The 19,615-nt window shown below is 46.3% G+C and overlaps 1 protein-coding gene across 2 annotated transcripts in view; it reads left to right on the top strand.

Annotated features, from left to right (window-relative positions):
• The first annotated feature begins 10,182 nt into the window (after positions 1 to 10,182).
• The window catches only part of NXN (nucleoredoxin), a 140,415-nt gene continuing 130,982 nt past the window's right edge, over positions 10,183 to 19,615 (top strand). Inside the window, exon 1 of one of the 2 annotated variants that reach the window (XM_032616416.1) lies at positions 10,183 to 10,680. In XM_032616416.1, coding sequence (XP_032472307.1) covers positions 10,309 to 10,680 — 372 coding nt within the window. In that variant the 5' untranslated portion in view covers positions 10,183 to 10,308. The remainder of the gene's footprint in view (positions 10,681 to 19,615) is intronic. The other variant, XM_032616415.1, reaches the window with a different exon arrangement.

Here is a 19,615-nt window from a genome sequence, read left to right as displayed (position 1 = left end):
TCTTCCCACAGCAGATTCCACAAGCCTCCCGTGGGGCCTTGCGCTCCCAACCATTGTGTCGCAACGGCAGATTCGCCACACCGAGCGAGCCCGAGGAAGCAGCGGAAGCCAAGTCCGTTCGTGCACACCCGGCGGAAGAGCTATCACGTTCTCCCAAAACCTCCTGTGAATACTGAATCAGGCTTGTGCAGCAGTCCCAACGACACTGACAAAGATTCAGAGTCACCAGAAAGCACCCTCTTCGGGGCTGCAGCGCGGTGAGTATCGGGATTTGTAGTTTAACACGTACACCCCAGACATTTCCCAGAAAGCTTTGCGCGGGCACTAGCGTCTCAGCCTTCTCTCGAGCTCCTGACGGGCGGGAGGGAAAGGAGGCTGCAGCGCGCCGGGACGCCAGCAGGGGGTACGCGCGCCCCGCCACTGCCCTTCCAGCCTACTAATTCCTAGCGTGTGTTGTGAGATGTCAATAGGGGAAGGTGCTTTGTAAATCAACGTGAAAGCGTGGTATAAATGTATGGAATAAATGTTTTATTCAATAATTAAACGGTTGAGGGGAGAGAGAAGGAGCCAAAAAATGAGTGAAGCTATTTAAAAAAAAAGGAATTCCCTGGCTGTCCAGTGGTTAGGACTCCACACTTTCACTGCTGAGGGCCCCGGTTCGATCCCTGTTTGAGAAACTAAGCCTCCGCAAGCCTCGCAGCGTGGCCAAAAAACAAACAAACAAAAATAGTGATGCTAACCAAGCTTAATATGAGACAATGATAGGAAGTGGAGGTGGCTTTGGCCTGACGGAGAGCAAGGGAAGCTGAGGCTGCTACTCACGCCAGCCAGCTGTTGTCAATGGAATTAATGATGTGGGACTAGCATTGCCATGAAAAGCCGAATTTATATTATGCTGAATCAATTAAAGTGCTTACTAGCTTGCAAGCTGAGGACTTGAAGGTCAACTGTGAGAGCACCGTGTATGAACCCAGAAAATCTTTTGCAGTAGTTTCTGTGGTACTAAAATAGATCCCCAACTGTTGTATTGATCCAGACTAGCAGTGTATCTGGGTGTATCAGCTAAGAGAAACATAAATGGAAACAGAAGGTAGTGAGGTAGCCAGTCAACAGAGGCAGAGATACCTCTTTGGTAGCCAGAGCTCTCTGTGCAGCAGAGCAGAGCCTGTGGTTCACTCTGCTTCTGCTCCCACCAGACCACTAAACCAGCTTGTCCTAAGGTCCCTGGTGAAGCCCCAGTTGTTAAGTCTAATTCAGACCTCATTTCACTTTACTGCTCAGCTGCGTTTCACGCTATTGACTCCTCCTTCTGTGAAGAAACTTCAAAGCGCCTCTCCCCTCGTTGTGCTACAGCCTCTCCAGTTTCTCCGTCTTCGGCGCAGGCACCGCTGCCTGAACTTTTCCTGTTGGTCCTCTCAGGGCTTCATCCTTTATTTTCTCATGCAGCTCACTCTACATAAGCAACTCATCCGCACTCGTAGCTTCTACTACCACCTTTAATACAGGAATGAATCCCAAATCTTCATCTCCAGCTTCGACCCTTCTCATCAACACAAGAACCAGACATTTCCTGTAGGCACCTCTAACTCAACACACCCTGCCAACCACCCATTCCTTCCAGATGAGTGAGGGGCCCAGGGCTCTGATTCATGCTGAGGTCTTAAGAGCTGAAGCTGGAGCTGAGAGAAGTTGGGACAGGGCCCTAGGCAAGTCCCAGGCAAGGTGGCCTTGGAAAGCAAGGAATGATCTAAACAATTTATCCCTGGGACTAGTTAGAGAGCAATAATTAATCCCTAAATGAAGGGTCTGCCTCAGATTTCAGGTACGAGCCAAGTCAGCATGTGGCGAGATCCACTGTAACCATGGTGAGTGAGGGAGGGAGCCTTTTATGGAACATAATGGCCCAAATCACAGATGGAGACACAGATACACTGATCTGGTATCTCTCTTCCCCCACCCATCTCCTTCCATAGGTGGAATGCGTTTCACCTGATGGAAAACTTGAACCTCTTCAAGCATATTCCGAAAGTGAGAAGTGGTTTCTCATGTCTGTTTCCCTGGCCTGAATCTTTGCCAGCACCCTAGGGACTTTATCTGGCTACAGCTTCACTAAAAGTCCAGCTGCTCTCACGTTACAGGTTGTCTGTTCTGGCCGCAAGGATACAGAGGGGGGGCGATATCTCAGTGGGTCAGAAAGGAGACACTTCAGGATGAATGAGATTCACAGGCAGGGTCGTAGGAAGTCAGAACACTCTGAGTTGATGACCCATCACTTGAAGGACTCCAGGTCAGGGCACAGATGGGGAGGTGCTGAACTGGAGGAGAGCCCGATCGTCTCTCGCCCCAGGTGTCTGGGAGAGCCTGGCTGGCCTCTAGTTCTCTCAGCATGTCAGGAGTGCAGAAATAAAAGAGATAGCAGGAGTGGGATAGAATGAGGAGGTCCAAGTTGAGAAGTGCAGTGTGTCCCATGTGGATCTGAGTTGGCTGTGAATTTGGTAACAGTGAGTAGTCTGAATAGTCCTGTCGCTGGCAGGAGGTCTGGCCACATAGGTACTCTGGGTAGCCAACTGAGTCACCATGCGTGGTGGGTACTGGACAAGTGACTTTGTATTTAAAGCTTTTTTAAAAAATTTACTTATTTTATTTATTTTTGGCTGTGTCGGGTCTTTGTTGCTATGCGCGGGCTTTCTCTAGTTGCGGTGAGCGGGCTTTTCATTGCGGTGGCTTCTCCTGTTGCAGAGCACGGGCTCTAGGCACGCGGGCTTCAGTAGTTGTGGCACGTGGGCTCAGTAGTTGTGGCTCACGGGCTTTAGAGCGCAGGCTCAGTAGTTGTGGTACACGGGCTTAGTTGCTCCACGGCATGTGGGATCTTCCCGGACCAGGGCTTAGAACCTGTGTCCTCTGCATTGGTAGGCAGATTCTTAACCACTGCACCACCGGGGAAGCCCTCACTTAATAGACTCTTAATTGGTCTGCATGCCTCCTATCTTGCTCTTCTTCAAACCATCCACAGAATGGTCTTTCAGCACTGACGCGTGATCATGTGCCCTGCTCAGAATTCTTCTCTGTGCCAGGATAAAGCCTAAACTTGGTGTGTTGCTTCTACAACTTGTGCCCAGGAAGACACATATGCTTCCGCCCAAGTTTAGTGCTTCCTCGAATATTTCCATTCCTGGTTGTCTGCTTTCTTTTTTTAATGTGCTATTTTAACCATTTAAAGATGTTTTTCTTCTTAAAAAATTTTTGGCCATGCCGTGCGGCATGCGGGATCTTATTTCCCCAACCAGTGATCGAACCCGTGCCCCTGCAGTGGAAACATGGAGTCTTAACCACTGGACCGCCAGAGAAGTCTCTCAGATCTCTGCTTTTGATAATCTCTTTTGGATCTGAAAGTGTTGGCTCAGAATCATTCGCAATAATGTGTGGTCTTTAGTGTTTGGGAGGTGAGTTTGGACTTTAGGACTCAGTGTCATTTCTTTGATCTGTGCCTTGTCCTCAGTCAAGTGTAAATTGTTACAAAATATTTATTATTATTATTTCTTAATTCTTTTTACCTTTGACCTATGATAGCCATGGTGACAACAGAGGTATCCTGTACTGTTTCCAGTGACAGATGCTTAGACTCTGATTCTGATGGGTGGTCTTAATGTTCTGGAGCAGATTTCTTCCACGGCATAATTGTTTGGAGGTTTTATTTGCTCACCCAGACCCAGCAATCCAGATTTGCTTACTATCTCTTCTGCTGTTGCTTTGGCTTTGCTTATGAAAAGCTATATTGGAGATTTGGCCTATAGTCTGGCAGTCTGGTGGATGTTTAGGACCTATTTCAGACTCAGGCAATAAATCACACACTCTGGCTAGATCTGCAGTAGGGTCACATTGATGACAAGTTGTGATCCTGAGATTTGCTCTGAAAAGTATTGGAGGCAAGTAGGAATATGCATCATGTTTTTCTAGCACCTCACACTTCTGACTCAGAAAAGAGTTAAGAGGCTTCAAAAGCTAGAGACCGGACTCCTGCTTTGCTGAGGGATAAAATGAAATATAGAAAGAACTATGATGGTGAATTCCCAAGGTTACATATCTAGTTGGTGCCAGAAAGAGAAGCAGCACATTTCTGCTGTAACCAGTGAGGGCAATGCCCCTCTTTCCCTTCCCTCATCTTGATTTTTGTCCAATCTCACTCCATATTTTGTTTCACTTACCTCTCTATCCAGCAATTTCCCTTATCAGTGGATCTGCCACCAAAGCCCAGCTTTTAAAAAGGGAAACAATAAAACAGATGCAAAAACTGTACTAGGGCATTAATCTACAGGTAAAATCCTTTTACAGGGAACTCCCAATTAAATGGAATACACTTTTTGTTTGAATCAATTTTGATTCACATTTTGTTGACTCAATTATTTCTTGAACTAAGTGGACTTGGAAAACTTTTATAATCAAAGTGTTCATTTTGTGCTAACAGCTCTGTTTTGGTTTTTTGTTTTTTTGTGTTTTTTTAACAGCTTTGTTTTAATGGCATTTGAATTTGTGTATGTGAGACATTCTGTCTCTTTTATTCTGAGACGTCCTGATGTACTTTAAATATTTCTTTCTCCATTTATAGCATCTTATCCTTGAATAAGTTCTTATTTGAAAATGCAAAAAGTACTTTCTTTTTGGACTAGATAATACCTTCCATATTTTTCTCACATTTATTCCCAGTTCTTCAATTCCCTTCCCTAAGCAACCTGTTACTATTTCTTTTTTCTTTTTCCTTTTTTTTTTTTTTTTTTTTGACCGCACTGCGCGGCATGTGGGATCTTGGTTCCCCACCAGGGATCGAACCCGCACCCCTGGCATTGGAAGTGCAGAGTCTGAACTACCAGACCACCAGGGAAGTCCCCTGTTACTATTTCTTAAGTGTCTTTCCAGATATGTTTCCTCCATACATAAGCATTATATTTGTGTATACATATATATGTTTTTTTCTCCACTTAAAAATTTACAAGTGGGGCTTCCCTGGTGGCGCAGTGGTTGAGAGTCCGCCTGCCGATGCAGGGGACGCAGGTTCGTGCCCCAGTCCGGGAAGATCCCACACGCCGTGGAGCGGCTGGGCCCGTGAGCCATGGCCGCTGAGCCTGCGCGTCCGGAGCCTGTGCTCCGCAACAGGAGAGGCCACAACAGCGAGAGGCCCGCGTACCGTGAAAAAAAAAAAAAAAAAAAAAATTTTACAAGTGGTAGCTTAGTCTTTCCTACCTATTCTGCACCTTACTTTCTCTTGTGTTACATCTTAGAGATATTACATATCAGTGCAAGAGATGGTTAATTTTATGGGTCAACTTGACTAGGCCACAGTGTGCCCAGTATATTCCTCATTTGGGTGTGTTACTCTGGCCTGTTTACTGAGTGACCACAAAAGTTGTTGGTTTTGAGGGGGTCCCCGAACATGGGAAGACTCTGCAGAAGTTCCAGTCTGCTGTACAAACTGCCCTTTCCCTTGGGCCATATGACCCATCAGATCCCATGGTGCTTGAGGTAGGTCACAGGCAGATAGGGATGCTATTTGGAGACTTTGGCAGCCCCTGTAGGTGAGGCCTGCCATTCTCTGTGGATAACTACTCACCTTTGGAGAAACAGTACGTGGCCTGCTACTGGATCTTCATAGAGGCTGAACACTTGGGCCACCACGCATCAGTTACCACGCTCCCTGAGCTGTCTGTCATGAACGGGGTGTCATCTGCCCCACCAAGCCATAAGGTTGGGTGTGCACAGGGACACTTCGTCATCAGATGGATGTGGAGTATATGCGATTGGGCCCAAGCAGGCCCTGAAGGCACAAGTAAGTTACAGGCTCATGGAATTCACTGGTTCCCATGCTCCTCACCACTCTGAAGCAGCTGGTTTGGTGGAACAGTAGAATGGCCTTTTGACCATTCGGTTTACAGCACTAGTTAGGTGGCAGCTCTTTGCAGGGCCAGGGCAAGGTTCTCCAGAAGACTGTGTGTGCTCTGAATTAGCATCCAGTATAAGGTGCTGTTTCTCCCATAGCTAGGAGTCACGGGGCCAGGAATCGGGAGGTGGAAATGGGAGGGGCACCGATCACTATTACCCCTACTGACCCACTAGCAAAATGTTTGCTTCTTGTTCCCACAACGTCATGCTCTGCTGGCCTACAGGTCTTAGTTCCAAATGGAGGAGTGCCTCCACCAGGAGAAACAACAGTGATTCCATTTCACAGGAAGTTAAGACTGCCACCTGGCCACTTTGGGCATCTCATGCCTCTGAGTTAACAGGCAAAGAAGGGAGTTACTCTGTTGGGTGGAATGATTGATCCTGACCACCAAGGGGAAATTGGACCACTAGTCAACAGTGAAGGTAAGGAAGAGCGTATCTGCAATATGGGAGACCCCTTAGGGCATCTCTTAGTTATCATACCCTGTGATTAAGGTCAAAGGAAAACTACAATAACCTAGTCCTGGCAGGACTACTAATGGCCTAGACCCTTCAGGAATGAGGGTTTGAGTCACCCCACCAGGTAAAGAACCACGACCAGCTGAGGTGCTTGCTGAAGTCAAAAGGCATAAAAAAAAAGATAGTAGAAGAAGGTGGTTATAAATACCAGCTATGATCACATGATCAGTTATAGAAATGAGGGCTATATTGTCATGAGTATTTCTTCCTTGTTATGAATGTGTGTGTGTTTGTATTTGGCAAACATCTTTGTTCCTTTTATCTCTTATTTCCTTATAATGTAACATAAAATGTATTGACTTTATATTGTAGTATTTAAGTATTGTTAATTTTACATCATCGTACTTAAGTTACGGGATATCAAGGTGAGTAAACATCCTCAGCGACTTTACCGTCTTTTATGGGGATGGAGTCAGTGCATTTTTGCTTGTATACATGACACTTGTATCATTTTAGGCAGGATTATGATCTTGTTATTGTCTTTATTTGGAGAGTAAGTATGGTTTAAGGAGATGCATATGGGTGCCAAGTTGACAAGGGGTAGACATGTGATGTTTAATTTTGTGTGTCAAATTGACTGGGGTGCAGAGTACCCAGATACTTTTAAAAATATTTATTTATTTATTTGTTTGTGCCAGCTCTTAGTTGCGGCAGGCAGGCTCCTTAGTTGTGGCTTTCAGGGTCCTTAGTTGCGGCTCACCTGGCTCCTTAGTTGTGACATATGGGCTCCTTAGTTGTGGCATGCGAACTCTTAGTTATGGCATGCAGGCAGGATCTAGTTCCCTGACCAGGGAACATGGAGTCTTAACCACTGTGCCACCAGGGAAGTCCCGAGTATCCAGATATTTGGTTAAACATTATTCTGGGTGTGTCTGTGAGGGCGTTTCTGGATGAGATTAACATGTAAAGCAGTAGACAGAGTAAAGCAGGTTGCCTTCCCAATGTGGGTGGGCCTCATCCAATCAGTTGAAGGCCTGGATAGAATAAAAAGTAAGGGAGAATTCACTCTCTCTGCCTGTCTTAGAGCTGGGACATAGGTCTTCCCCTGCCTTTGGACTCAATACAGACTAGAACTTACACCATCAGCTCCCCTGATTTTCCAGTCTTTGGACTCAGACTGGAACTAACTATACCATCAGTTATCTGAGTCTCTAGCTTGCTGACTGCAGACCTTGGGACTTCTCAGTCTCCATAATCATGTGAACCAATTCCTTATAGCAAATCTCTATATTGGTTCTCTTTCTCTGGAGAGCACAGACACAGAGCTCTGTGCTGATACAGTGTACATCTCCTTAATTCCTTTCAATGACTAGATTGTATCCCAAATGATGAATGTGCCATCCTTTAATCCTCCTCATTGATACATAGTTAGGCTCTTTCCAGTCTTTTTCTGATTTCACCAGTGTATCAATAACTATCTGTACACATACATCTTTGTGCACTTATGCTACTATAACTGAAGACCAAGGAATGTGATTTATGAATCTTAAAGGTGACAAATATGTATTTGTTCTGTGCATGTTTTGTATGACATCATGTGCCTTAGAATGCAGTTTCCCCAAAGAAAAACTGTAATATGTAAGTGCTGTAAATGTCAGGTATGTTGTGGCTCCCTAACACATATTTTAAAACAATAATAATTTGCAGAATAGCAGGTCAATTCATGTAACCTAACTAGCTAAATACCACTTGGGACATTTTCTTTAAGTGGGCCTCTTGAACCGTGTACTCAGAGAGAGTGCTTTCCATAAGCCAGAGGATGTTGGCTATTCTTTACAGGAAGCCCAGTGAGTCTCCTCAGGCTTCTTCTTGTAACAAACACCCACTAGAACTATGATTTTGGAATCATTTCCATTGCAAATCCCCTCTTTCCACACCCCTTTAAAAGGCAGCTGCAGTATTTGGCATCTAACCAAGGCCTGCTGCACCAACAACTCTCTAAATTTTATCTGTATTTCATGTGCAGTATGTTCAAACTCTCACTTTCCCAGGTGCCAGATGCTGGTTTGGACACACTCCAGTAGAAAGTGCTTTCCTGTCAAATAATAAAAGGAAAATGCTGAACATACCACCTCTTTATACAGACTTGCGTATAGTATACCAAAGTTAAGTACTTTAATAATGACTTCACTATTTCCCCAATTTGCAATCCCCCCTAATTCCCTCCTCACCTCCCTCCACACCAAATACTTTGTCCCTCGTCTTCCATAGGATGTTTATGGTCCCCTTCCATATCTTCAGTGTTCACTTGAAAACGTCAGGGTGTAGGAATCTATCTGTCTCACATGCTTTGGATGGGGCCTGATGTAACCCACCCACGGGTGTTTCAAATATGATTTGGATGAGAAAATAAAACACTTTAACCCACTTTCAGTATTTTAAAAGATATCTAACAACTTAATGTCTGCTATGTTAATAGCTTTTACATGTTTTCACTAAAAAGCGATGCTTTCCATGTGTTGGATAATAATACTGTCCCTGCAGTCGCACAGAATTTTGGCATGACACTAAAAATGAGCTTGGAATTCGCCTTTATCATAGGTCTCTTGCCTGCCTAAAGGCAATCCTCAGTCCAAAGATCCTATTTGTGAAATGAGCAGCAGTGTTAGGTGGATGCTGAGAAAGTAGATATCGTTTCAAGAGATTGCCAGTCCACTCGTGGCGCCCGCCTCCACCTCTCCACTTCTTTCACCGCTTTATGTCGTAACATTTCACTGAACCAAAAACTAGTACAATTCCATGTTCTATCCCAGAAAATTGGGAACCTTAAGCGTGAAGATTTGTGTTTGTGCCCAAAGCTTGCAGTTATATTCTGAGGTTTAAATGAACTCTTGTAAAGCAGGCTATGATTTGTGTGTGTGTGTTTGCATGTGTGGAAAGCCGCTATAAAATATAGACATTCTGCTTGGCTGCCAGTATCTCGTTTTCTTTTTCAACCTTTCCACTAGATGGCGGTAGATGTCCAAGAAATAACTTGCAAAAGCCTGGTGGAGGGCTGTGAGAGGGGCGTCCCATCCTTTCACTGGGCTGTTGGTAGCTGAGCGGACACACTGTTGTTCCTCTGTTGCGGGTGGGCATGGTGTACATTTTACTTTTTCGACTGTGTGTGTGTCAGGGTGGGGAGGCCGGAAGACTTGCCACCGACCACCTGTTTAATCCAGGTTCTTTTTAACCATAGGGTAGCGTCTTGCCAGCTGGGGGAAAAAATCCCTAGAATTTTTCTCAACTATCAACAGACTTAATAGAAGCCACGGAACCGGTTCAGGAAAGCAGCCAGCTTCGATTTAGAGATGCCGTGGTATCTGGTCCCTATATTTGTGGAGATGGAAGAGAGCCAATCGCTGGTGAGGAAATGGCCGCGGCGACCTGGGGACTGAAATCCCACAGTGAGACCTGCGATCAACCCACAAGTACTTATGGATTCCCTCACATGTGCCTAGCACTAGATCACAAGCTACACAAGAAATAAAAGAGGTGGCGTCCTCCAGTCCTCTTATAGTAGAGAACACGAAACATACAGAGAAGTAAGTGCCAAGCAAGACCTAGCGTGATGAAGGTAACATTGTGTGAAGATGGGAAGTCCTCCGCCAGGGTTGTCTCCCGAGCACTTCGGCCACGCGGCGGGAGCCCGCGCCCCCTACGCCCTCTGCAGCAGCCAGTGCCTAGGCGGCTAGCACTGCTACAAAGGGGGCGTGGCGTGGGCGGGCCCCACGGGCGGGGCTTTCTTTTCCCCATTGCCCGCCGCCGCCGCCACCGCTGCTGCTGTCGCCTCTACCCGCCGCGCGGACCGAGGGAGCGCGGTCGCCGCCGCCTGCCTGCCCGGGTGCCCGCGTGCCCGGGCAGCGGTGGGCCAGGATGTCGGGTTTCCTGGAGGAGCTGCTGGGAGAGAAGCTGGTGACGGGCGGCGGCGAGGAGGTGGACGTGCACTCGTTGGCTGCCCGCGGCATCTCGCTGCTCGGGCTCTACTTCGGCTGTAGCCTGAGCGCCCCCTGCGCGCAGCTCAGCGCCAGCCTGGCCGCCTTCTACGGCCGCCTGCGGGGGGACGCGGCGGCCGGGCCAGGGGCTGGGGCCGGCCCGGGGCCGGGGGCCGGGGCGGCGGCGGAACCCGAGTCGCGGCGCCGCCTGGAGATTGTCTTCGTGTCCTCGGACCAGGACCAGCGGCAGTGGCAGGACTTCGTGCGGGACATGCCGTGGTTGGCGCTGCCCTACAAGGAGAAGCACAGGAAGGTGAGCTGCGCCGGCCTCGTCGGCGGCTCCGGCCTCGTCGGCGTCCCCGGCCTGGGTGCGCAGCCCGCGAGTTCCCGGGAACCGGGTCCTCGCCGCCACCCCCCACCCCCGGCGCCCCCTCCGCCCCCTCCGCCCCCTCCTCCGTCGTGCACGAGCTTCCCCTCCTGCACCTCAGCGTCGCCTGCCTTTGCCCGCCTCCCCGTCCCGGAACCTCGCCGGCTAGCGGCTCCCGCGGCAACTCCTCTGTGCCGATGCCAGGCCGCGCCCGCTGGGGAAGTTTGAAACCCCTGGGATCCCGACTCGCGTCCTGGGGAGTCGAGAGCCCGGTTCCCCCATGGTGGGAAGCCTCGAGTAGGGGGTGGCTGTCCTCGGGGGTCGCGACTCGGTGACCCCCACCCCCAGGCAGAGGCGCAGGGAGGGGCCGCTTCCTTTCCCTCAGCGCTAGACTCCCCGCGGATACCTGTGGTGGTGGGGGAGGGCGCTAGCCCCCTACCCATAATGCCTGAACCAGGAAGTTTCCTCTCTTTCCGAGAGAAATGGGCTTTCCTGGGGCTCTCTCCGGCTGTGGCCGGGGACCCGGAGGCCAAGGCTAGGCCGCCAGGCGCCCTTGAAGGCGGCGGGGGGGGGGGGGTGTCGGCCGCTGACCGTGGCTTCGGGCGAGAAGGAGCTCGCTCGTCTGCCTTCGCCTTCCCTCCGCCCCCCACCCCTACCCCGGGCTGAACTAGTGGCCCCCGGGGAGCCTTTCATTGTCTGGCTGTCCAGCCATCCTCACCAGATGCCTCTCGGGCACCGGACCAGACCCGTCCGTGCAGCTCTTAGTTGCTTGGTTGGTGGGCCAGTGTTGCCTTGACATCGAATTAAATGCTGAACCGATCCCATAGGTGCGGATTGACCGGAAGAACGAGGATTGGGGGAAATTTATACCTTGCTGTCAACTTCTCATCTCCCGCCGCCCCCCCGCCCCCCCCCCCCCGGTTTGCTGCTGAAATTAGCTTTGATTTTTGAGTGTGTCTGTTGGATGAAGATGTCTGTTTTAATAAAACGAATTCAGGAAATTTTGCCATGAATCGAAACAGAAAAAGTTTTGGAGCACTTTTGCTTAATTAGTATGCCTGATGCAACGTGTGAATCCAGCCCCTTCCTTTCCGGAGGAAACTCTCATTTTATGGAGTGGACAGGAGAAGGGCTCTTCTGGGGGCGTTTAGAGCTGCCATGTGCTGCTTTAATGTGTACAGAATCTTGTTGAGAAGCATGATTTAAACTTAGTCGAGTAAAAGGCTTAGACTGTGACCCCATATGTCTCGAGTAAATCATCCATGGAAGCAGTGTAAGGTACAGACTTCGTATTTAAAGTATGAAATACAGTTTAACAAATACAGTTTGTAAATTTAACATTGGAGAAACATGGGCTCACTAACCACACAGAGGCAAAGCTTGGCGTTTTAAACACTTTTAAGGTGATCTTGTCATTAAACCATATTTAATTTATATGGTGCCTGAATATGAATAGCCAGTCCTTTTTTGCTTTAAAACATGGGAATCCTTTGTTTTCCTTGGTGGTGGTTTTTATGATCGTTTTGGGGAGGAGTAATGTCCAGAAAGTGATTTATCAAGAAATATTTTCATTGTTATGTCCATTTTCTGTTGTAGACCAAAGTCCATGTAAAATAATGTCCTTATTGGGCAATACAAATGAATTCTAGCTTTTGCAAATACACAGTGATGGTAAAATGTTACAGACCTAAGGCCTATTGTTGTGTTTTCCAACACAACAAGTGGGGGAAATAAATTTGCTGGATAGTAAAAAATATGGGACAAATTGAGATGTTTTGCAAATGCTTAAAGCTTTTTTACCAAAAAGGAGAATATCTGATATGACATAGGCCATGCCTAGTTCAGTGTGCTCCTTTTACATGAAAAAAACGTGGTCTGTGGCTCCAGCCTGGACTTGCTAATTCCACCAGGATGAGAGTCTGGATGACACAGGGCAGAACCTCATGTGAAAATACAGTTCAGATTGCTGGCCTGTGTCCAAACCATGGTGCGTTAGCATATTAAAAATTTATTTTTGCTCAGAGCTCTTCTGACTCACATTCTATAGTTCACTTTGTTGTCTAAAACAAGTCCAGGGCTTCCCTGGTGGCACAGTGGTTAAGAATCCGCCTGCCAATTCAGGGAACCCGGGTTCGAGTCCTGGTGGGGGAAGATCCCACATGCTGAGGAGCCCATGCGCCACAACTACTGAGCCTGCGCTCTAGAGCCCTAGAGCCACAACTACTGAAGCCCGCGTGCCTAGAGTCCGTGCTCTGCAAGAAAAGCCACCACAGTGAGAAGCCCGCATACCTCAAAGAAGAGTAGCCCCCACTCGCCACAACTAGAGAAAGCCCAGCCACACACAGCAAGGAAGACCCAATGCAGCCAAAAATAAATAAAGTAAATAAGTTTATTAAAAAAATAAAACAAGTCCAATTTTCAAGGAGGTAGTTTCTGCTCCTTGATGTTCATGAATAGGCAACTCAAGATTTGATCCTAGAAATATTCTTATTTGTGGTGATATACCAGGTAAAAGGACTCCAGCTGTGTTTCTTATGGAAAATACACTCTTGGAAATTACAACAGCTATGTACTCACTTTGGAAGAAATTATTTTCCCCCTTGAAACCAAAGAGATGTAAAACAAATTCCTTTTCTGTAACTTTGAGTTTTTGTCTCTCTTTTTTGAAATTGGTGTGCTTAGAAATCTGTGATCTTGGGATGCTAATTCTGTGATAACAACAGTGAAAAACCCAGGGCACCGCCATTCAGGGTGCTCACTGGCTAGACAGCTTAGCTTCTTGTTGATGGATTCTGTCCATGTTGTTTCACCAACTATAAAAATAGCATTAAAGGAGAGAATTTTGTTTTTACACTGAAGGGAAACCAAAGTTCCAGATTACTAATTTTTTTAAGTTCTCATTAACATTTGTTCTTAAATCCATTGGTATACTTCCCACTGGGATAACAAAGGATATGGTTCTAATTAGTTATTGGCTGGCATTTCTCTAAAGAAAATTGAAAAATTATGGTAGGGAAAGAAAATGCAGTGTATTATTTCTCTTTTTCTTCTTTTATTAATTTCCCCTTTATATAGTAAGAAAGTCTCGGGATAGCCAAGACTTTAAAACTGCGTTTTGCATGGCTCCTATCACCTTGCTTGGAACTGTGAGAGAACACCAAATAACAGGATTCCAGCATCTTTTTTAAAAAAATTCTTTGTGGAAGGTTGTCCTGTTTCTACTTGCCTTAGTGGTTGGGGCAAAAGTAATTGAAGCTTCACTTTTTGGCTTCTAAGCACACACATATAAAGAGCTGTATAGAAATTGTAATTAGATGATAACAGAACTTTGAATGCTTTTATAAGAGCCGTGTTGTCAGGAAACACATAATCCTGAAGTTAAGGTAGTTAGATTGGTTTTAATAAGTAGGTTTGTTTTGTTGATAGACATTTTTCAGATTTCTGGAGAGAAAATGTGATGAATAGTTGGAAAGTGGTGAAGATTCGGACTTTTGGGATTTGATCTATCCCTTTAGACTAATATGGGTTACTTAGTTGTCAAAACTGGAGAGTTGATCTTTGGGATCTGCTTCAGCATCACAGAGGAAAGCACTGGTTTTGGTCTTAGAGACACAGGGCTCAGCTTTGCCTGGGCTGGATGCCTGATGAAAAACATTTGGTCAGTGTGCGTGCCCTGACATCAAAGGACGCAGTACCACTGGTCTTTTTTTTTATATATATATATAAATTTGTTTATTTATTTTTGGCTGCGTTGGGTCTTCGTTGCTGCGTGTGGGCTTCCTCAAGTTGCGGTGAACGGAGGCTGCTCTTTGTTGCGGTTCTAGGGCTTCTCATTGCAGTGGCTTCTCTTGTTGCAGAGCACAGGTTCTAGGTGTGAGGGCTTCAGTAGTTGTGGTTCGCGGGCTCTAGAGCACAGGCTCAGTAGTTGTGGCGCACGGGCTTAGTTGCTCTGCGGCATGTGGGATCTTCCGGGACCAAGGATCAAACCCGTGTCCCCTGCACTGGCAGGTGGATTCTTAACCACTGCACCACCAGGGAAGTCCAGTATTGCTGGTGTTGATCTGGACAGGTTTGGTGGGCTCTGGCTTGGTCCCAGAACTTCCTGCCCCACAGAAAGGGGATGAGAAAGTCAGAGCAGGAGAGCAGCAGAGTTAGGGGCTCTGGTCTAGCATCTCTGGTCCACCTGCTTCGGCCAGGGTAAGTGGTATCTTCCTGTTCCCCGCCGGGGTTGTTTGCTCTCGGTAATTCTGATTCAGACTAAATCAGAGGCTTGGCCTAGAATTCACCTGAATCACTTGGGCTCTTTGGATGGGGTGAGATTTGGTACCAACCCCGGCAGTCTTACAGCTCTATCTCTCCCAGTGCTTTCTCCCTCAATCCAAATACCCTAGCCACTAAGAGAATGATTTCTACAACACTGACAAATGACTTTCGAGGTGGTAAAAGATGGCAAAAAGGCACCGCTTTGAATATTGGCGTTTTCTGCCTTCCACATAAGGAGCCTGGACCAGCCAGGACAGGTTCCCTCTGTTGCCTGTGTTTCCAGGACTTGGATCCATCTAATAAAAGACAACAGTCTGATTAAAGTAATAAGAGCAATTTTCCTTGAGAGGCTTTTTCCTCATTCCATTATTTGTAAGTATTTTTTAACCTCATTTTTCTTCTCTGCATAATGAAGCTGTCTAGTGTAGTGGCTGAAAATAAGACTCTTGTCCTTTAGATCCTGGCTCTGCCATTTATTAGCTGTGTGACCTTGTGCAAGTTATCCTACCTCTCTGTGTCTCAGGTTCCTAACCTATAAAATGGAGATGGCAACAGCACCTGCCTTATAGCATTGTTGTAAAGACTACACAAGATAATATACACGTGCCTGGCATATAGTACGTGCTCAATAAGTGCTAGCAATTATTACTTGTTAATAAATGACCATGAACTTCAGTAATTCGTTTTATAGTGTGAGCCTTTGGAATATATCACATTACAGAATTGCAAAACTGTTATGAGGCATATTTTTAACTTTTCGAACAAATGACCTTTATAACCATACAAGGGGATATGAGCAAGGAGTTGAAAGAATTGCCCTAGAAGAGCTTACAATCGAGGAGAAAGATCTAGAAAAATGAAACAAAAGCAAATGGATATAACAGTCGTTCCTTAAAGTACTGATAGTACCGATATTTACTGAGCTTCGTACTTATATTTGCCAGTGAAACTTGAGACAGCAAATCAGGGAAGCCAGGCATGATAAAGGAGAACAGTTTTCAGGTGATGGGGCACTCTTCTTGAGAGAGATTAATTACGTACTTGGGTGATCGTTTTTGTGATTTGCCAAAGCCATCAGGCATGTCTTCTGCTGATCCTAGCTGCTCAAATCTGGGCGGCTTGGGGGTTGCAGGATTGCCGCTCTTTCGCGTGGGAAATGGACGGTGCCTGCTCTGGTCTCTGGAGCTGCAGAAGCCTCATCCCCCTAAGACAGAGCCGCCTCCCTTCCCAGCTCTGGAATGTTGTAGGATAGGTTTGTTCAGACCTGTCGCCATTTGCGGATTTAATACTTGTCTTCTAGTTAGCGGCTCAGGCCTGCCGGACCAGCTGTCCGCAGCTTTTGCTGATCCATTTGTCTCCTGATGTGGGTTGGGATGTGAACTAGAGCACAGAGGAAAGCAGTGGGTTTTGAGGTTAGGGTCATTGATTTCATTTACCCGTTTCCTCCGCCCCTACCCCCTTTTTATCACTGTTCCTTGTGGTTTGAGGCCTTGTTTTAATATCTGCGCAAATTGGAGGAAGAAGGCTTTGTGTTGTATACAGCCTGGGTGGGGGGTGAACAAGTCCCTCAGTTGGAGGGATGGCCGGGGGTGGGGGTTCTTCTTTATTTACTGTTAGGACCTGGGACCCCAGGGTTCCAGCTTGCCCCATTCTGAACTAGTCTGGGCTTCTTACTGCACGATTTTATTTCAGGGGGAGAGTGTAAGCTTGGCATAGGATGTGTTTTTTCATGTTCTGAATCCCCAGTGGTGCTCAGTGTTAACCACCGGGGTGCTTGGGTTTCTGTATTTCATTAATTTATCATTATACTTATTCAAAGGCACTCAAAGAAAATGGCTATGAATTTAGAATCTTTTTGCTGATCCTGACTTTTACGAAGCTCTTGCATACTGTTGCTTTACATCTTGTCATTATTTAAAAAGTGACTAAGAGTTCTTGAGTCTCAGGAGTCATCCTTGATTCTCTCCCACCCCTCACATCTAAAAGGCACTGAGGGACTTCCCTGGTGGTGCAGTGGTTAAGAATCCGCCTGCCAACGCAGGGGACAAAGGTTCGAGCCCTGGTCCAGGAAGATCCCACATGCCACAGAGCCATGAAGCCCGTGCGCCACAACTACTGAGCCTGTGCTCTGGAGCCCGCGAGCCACAACTCCTGAAGCCTGCGCACCTAGAGCCCGTGCTCCGCAACAAGAGAAGCCACTGCAATGAGAAGCCAGCACACTGCAACGAAGAGTAGCCCCCGCTCGCCCCAACTAGAGAAAGCCCATGTGCAGCAATGAAGACCCAACGCAGCCAAAAATAAATAAATAAATAAACTAAATTAAAAAATAACAGGCACCGAACCCTGTTGATCTCCTTAACAGTTCTCAACTCTGACCCCTTCTCTCCATTCCTACCATCACTGCTTGAGTTCATATTTCATCTGGACCACAGCAGCCTCCTCCATGGGCTCTTTGCTTCCAATGCTGACCCCTGATTCTCAAGACTAGAGCTTCTCAAACTGTCTATAATCAAGGATCAGTTTGCTTTTGTTGTGTTGATTTGCAATCAGCCACACACCCATACGTGGCCCTGTTATACAGGACTGCTGTACAGCTTGAACCACATGCAACTCCCCACTGGGTTGACAACACACAGACTGGTCTCTGTCCTGTACAACAAGATGAGACCATTGGTCACAAGCTTGGATGTTGCTGGAATATTGAGCTGCTGTAAGCAATTCTAGGTGCTCACTCTCCTTTTCTGTACCTGCCCTGTCATGGACCAGTAACAAAGAACTGATGGATAACTACTGGGCTACAGACCCACCTTGAGCAGTACTGCTCTGGGCTGTTTCCAGAATGGAATGACAAGTTCAAAAACACAACTTTGATCTTGTCATTCTCCTGCTTAAGAATTTTTCAGTACTTCTTCATAGCCTCTGGGGTCAAGTCCAAACTCGAAAGCGTGGTCCCCGACTATTCTCCTGCCTCTTCTCCCACCTGGGCAGTGTCCTCTCTCCTCCTACCTGGCTAGTTCAGATCTTTCTAAAATCAGTCCTGGTTTCCCTGCTCTAAGAAGCTTTCCTGTCTCTTTCCTCTCTAGGTGGGATGCTTTTGTGAACATCCATAGACGGAGTACATAGATGTCTTAGCACTTAGCCTTGTGTGATTTTTTTTTTTTTTTTTTTTTTTTGGTCTTTTTCATTTGATTTTAAGCTCCTTGAGGACAGAAACCAGCCAAAGGGAGGGGAAGATGATCAGTGTTTTGGTGCTGACAATTGGATAATATGGTCACAGAAAGCAGACGTGTGACTTTTAGATTGGTAACTTGAAAGCACGGTAGTTTCCACATTGTGTGAGTTGGAATGTGCACTTTCACTGGTACTTAGTTCTATTTTAACATTTAATATTAGAGTTGGGCCCTAAATGAATTGTATAATTGTATATACCCACAGTATGTGGCTGGTTTTGTTTCTTAATGAGTGCTTTCAAGAGTACTTCCATGAGCAAGTGAATGTGTAACTCCGTTGCCCTGTAATTCTGTGCTCAAAAATAGAAAAAGACTCGCCTCTCCATTTTTGAAACGTCAAAAATCTTAGTTAAAAGCTGCAGGCCTATCATTCCATGCTTTTATATTTCCTAAATAGTTTGTGTTTCTCTAGCATCTTTCTTCCAGTGAACTCAAACTGCATGCATATTATATCTTCCAGCAGCTAGTCATCAGTAGCTATTAAGCATTTTAGTTTTTCAAAGTATATTTGAGTTGGAGAATTGATTCAAAGAGAACCAATTATTAGATCAGGGTCTCAGTGTTGGAAGAAAGGGGTCAGCTGAACTCTCTTAAATTCAACTCGGTCCTTTCTGTTCAAGAAATTGGATCTTAAAAAATGTGCACATCAAACATTCTCCAGGGAAGAGGAGGGAGCCGAAACTTCTCTTTTCAACAAATCACTTTCTGAGTGGATTCACTCTAGATAGACTCTGAAATAAGATAGAGATAGTTTAACCACTTGAAACATTTGCTGTTGCTGGGAAGACAGGAGAGCCAGAACGTCTTCTGTTGCTGCCTTTCCGTGGTGGTGGTTTCTAAGGGCCTTTTAATCATTTGGCTTTTTTTAGATCAGCCAGTGAAGTGTCCCCAACGCCCCTTCATCCTATGCAAAGCCTTGGGGCTGCTTTCGTGCTTTTGTTCGGAGACGAAATTGAACTTCAGGTATCCTGCCGAGATCCTAGGACTAAATCAGTCCTCCCTTTTATGAGGTTTTCAGAAACTTCTGTTCTAACTTCCAGTGAAATCTCAAACATGTGCTTTCTGCTTTATGACAAGTAAGAAGTATAGTAATTGAAAGTTGCTTGAGTGCTGTTATTCTGTAGTGAAACCCTGTAATGGAAACTTTTGTTCTGTGGCATCTGTGATTAAATGCAAACATAAATTTTCTGCTGCTTGCTGGTCATATAACTCTTGGACCAGATATACAATGGATTTTTCTGTGAACTACACCTCAGAAAACCCTTTTTAAAAAACAATTTTAGCTTAAAGTTCAGCATCCCTTTCTAGTACATCTATCACCCACTCCCCTTCAGATTATCTTGAGACCCCAGTTACAGGTAAATTCAAGTAATATTTCTACAGTTAAT

This window comes from Phocoena sinus, chromosome 20 (assembly GCF_008692025.1).
Source record: "Phocoena sinus isolate mPhoSin1 chromosome 20, mPhoSin1.pri, whole genome shotgun sequence".
Taxonomy (NCBI): Eukaryota; Metazoa; Chordata; class Mammalia; order Artiodactyla; family Phocoenidae; genus Phocoena; species Phocoena sinus.
Note: the sequence above shows the minus strand (reverse complement) of the source record. Positions and strands in the feature narration are given on the sequence as shown.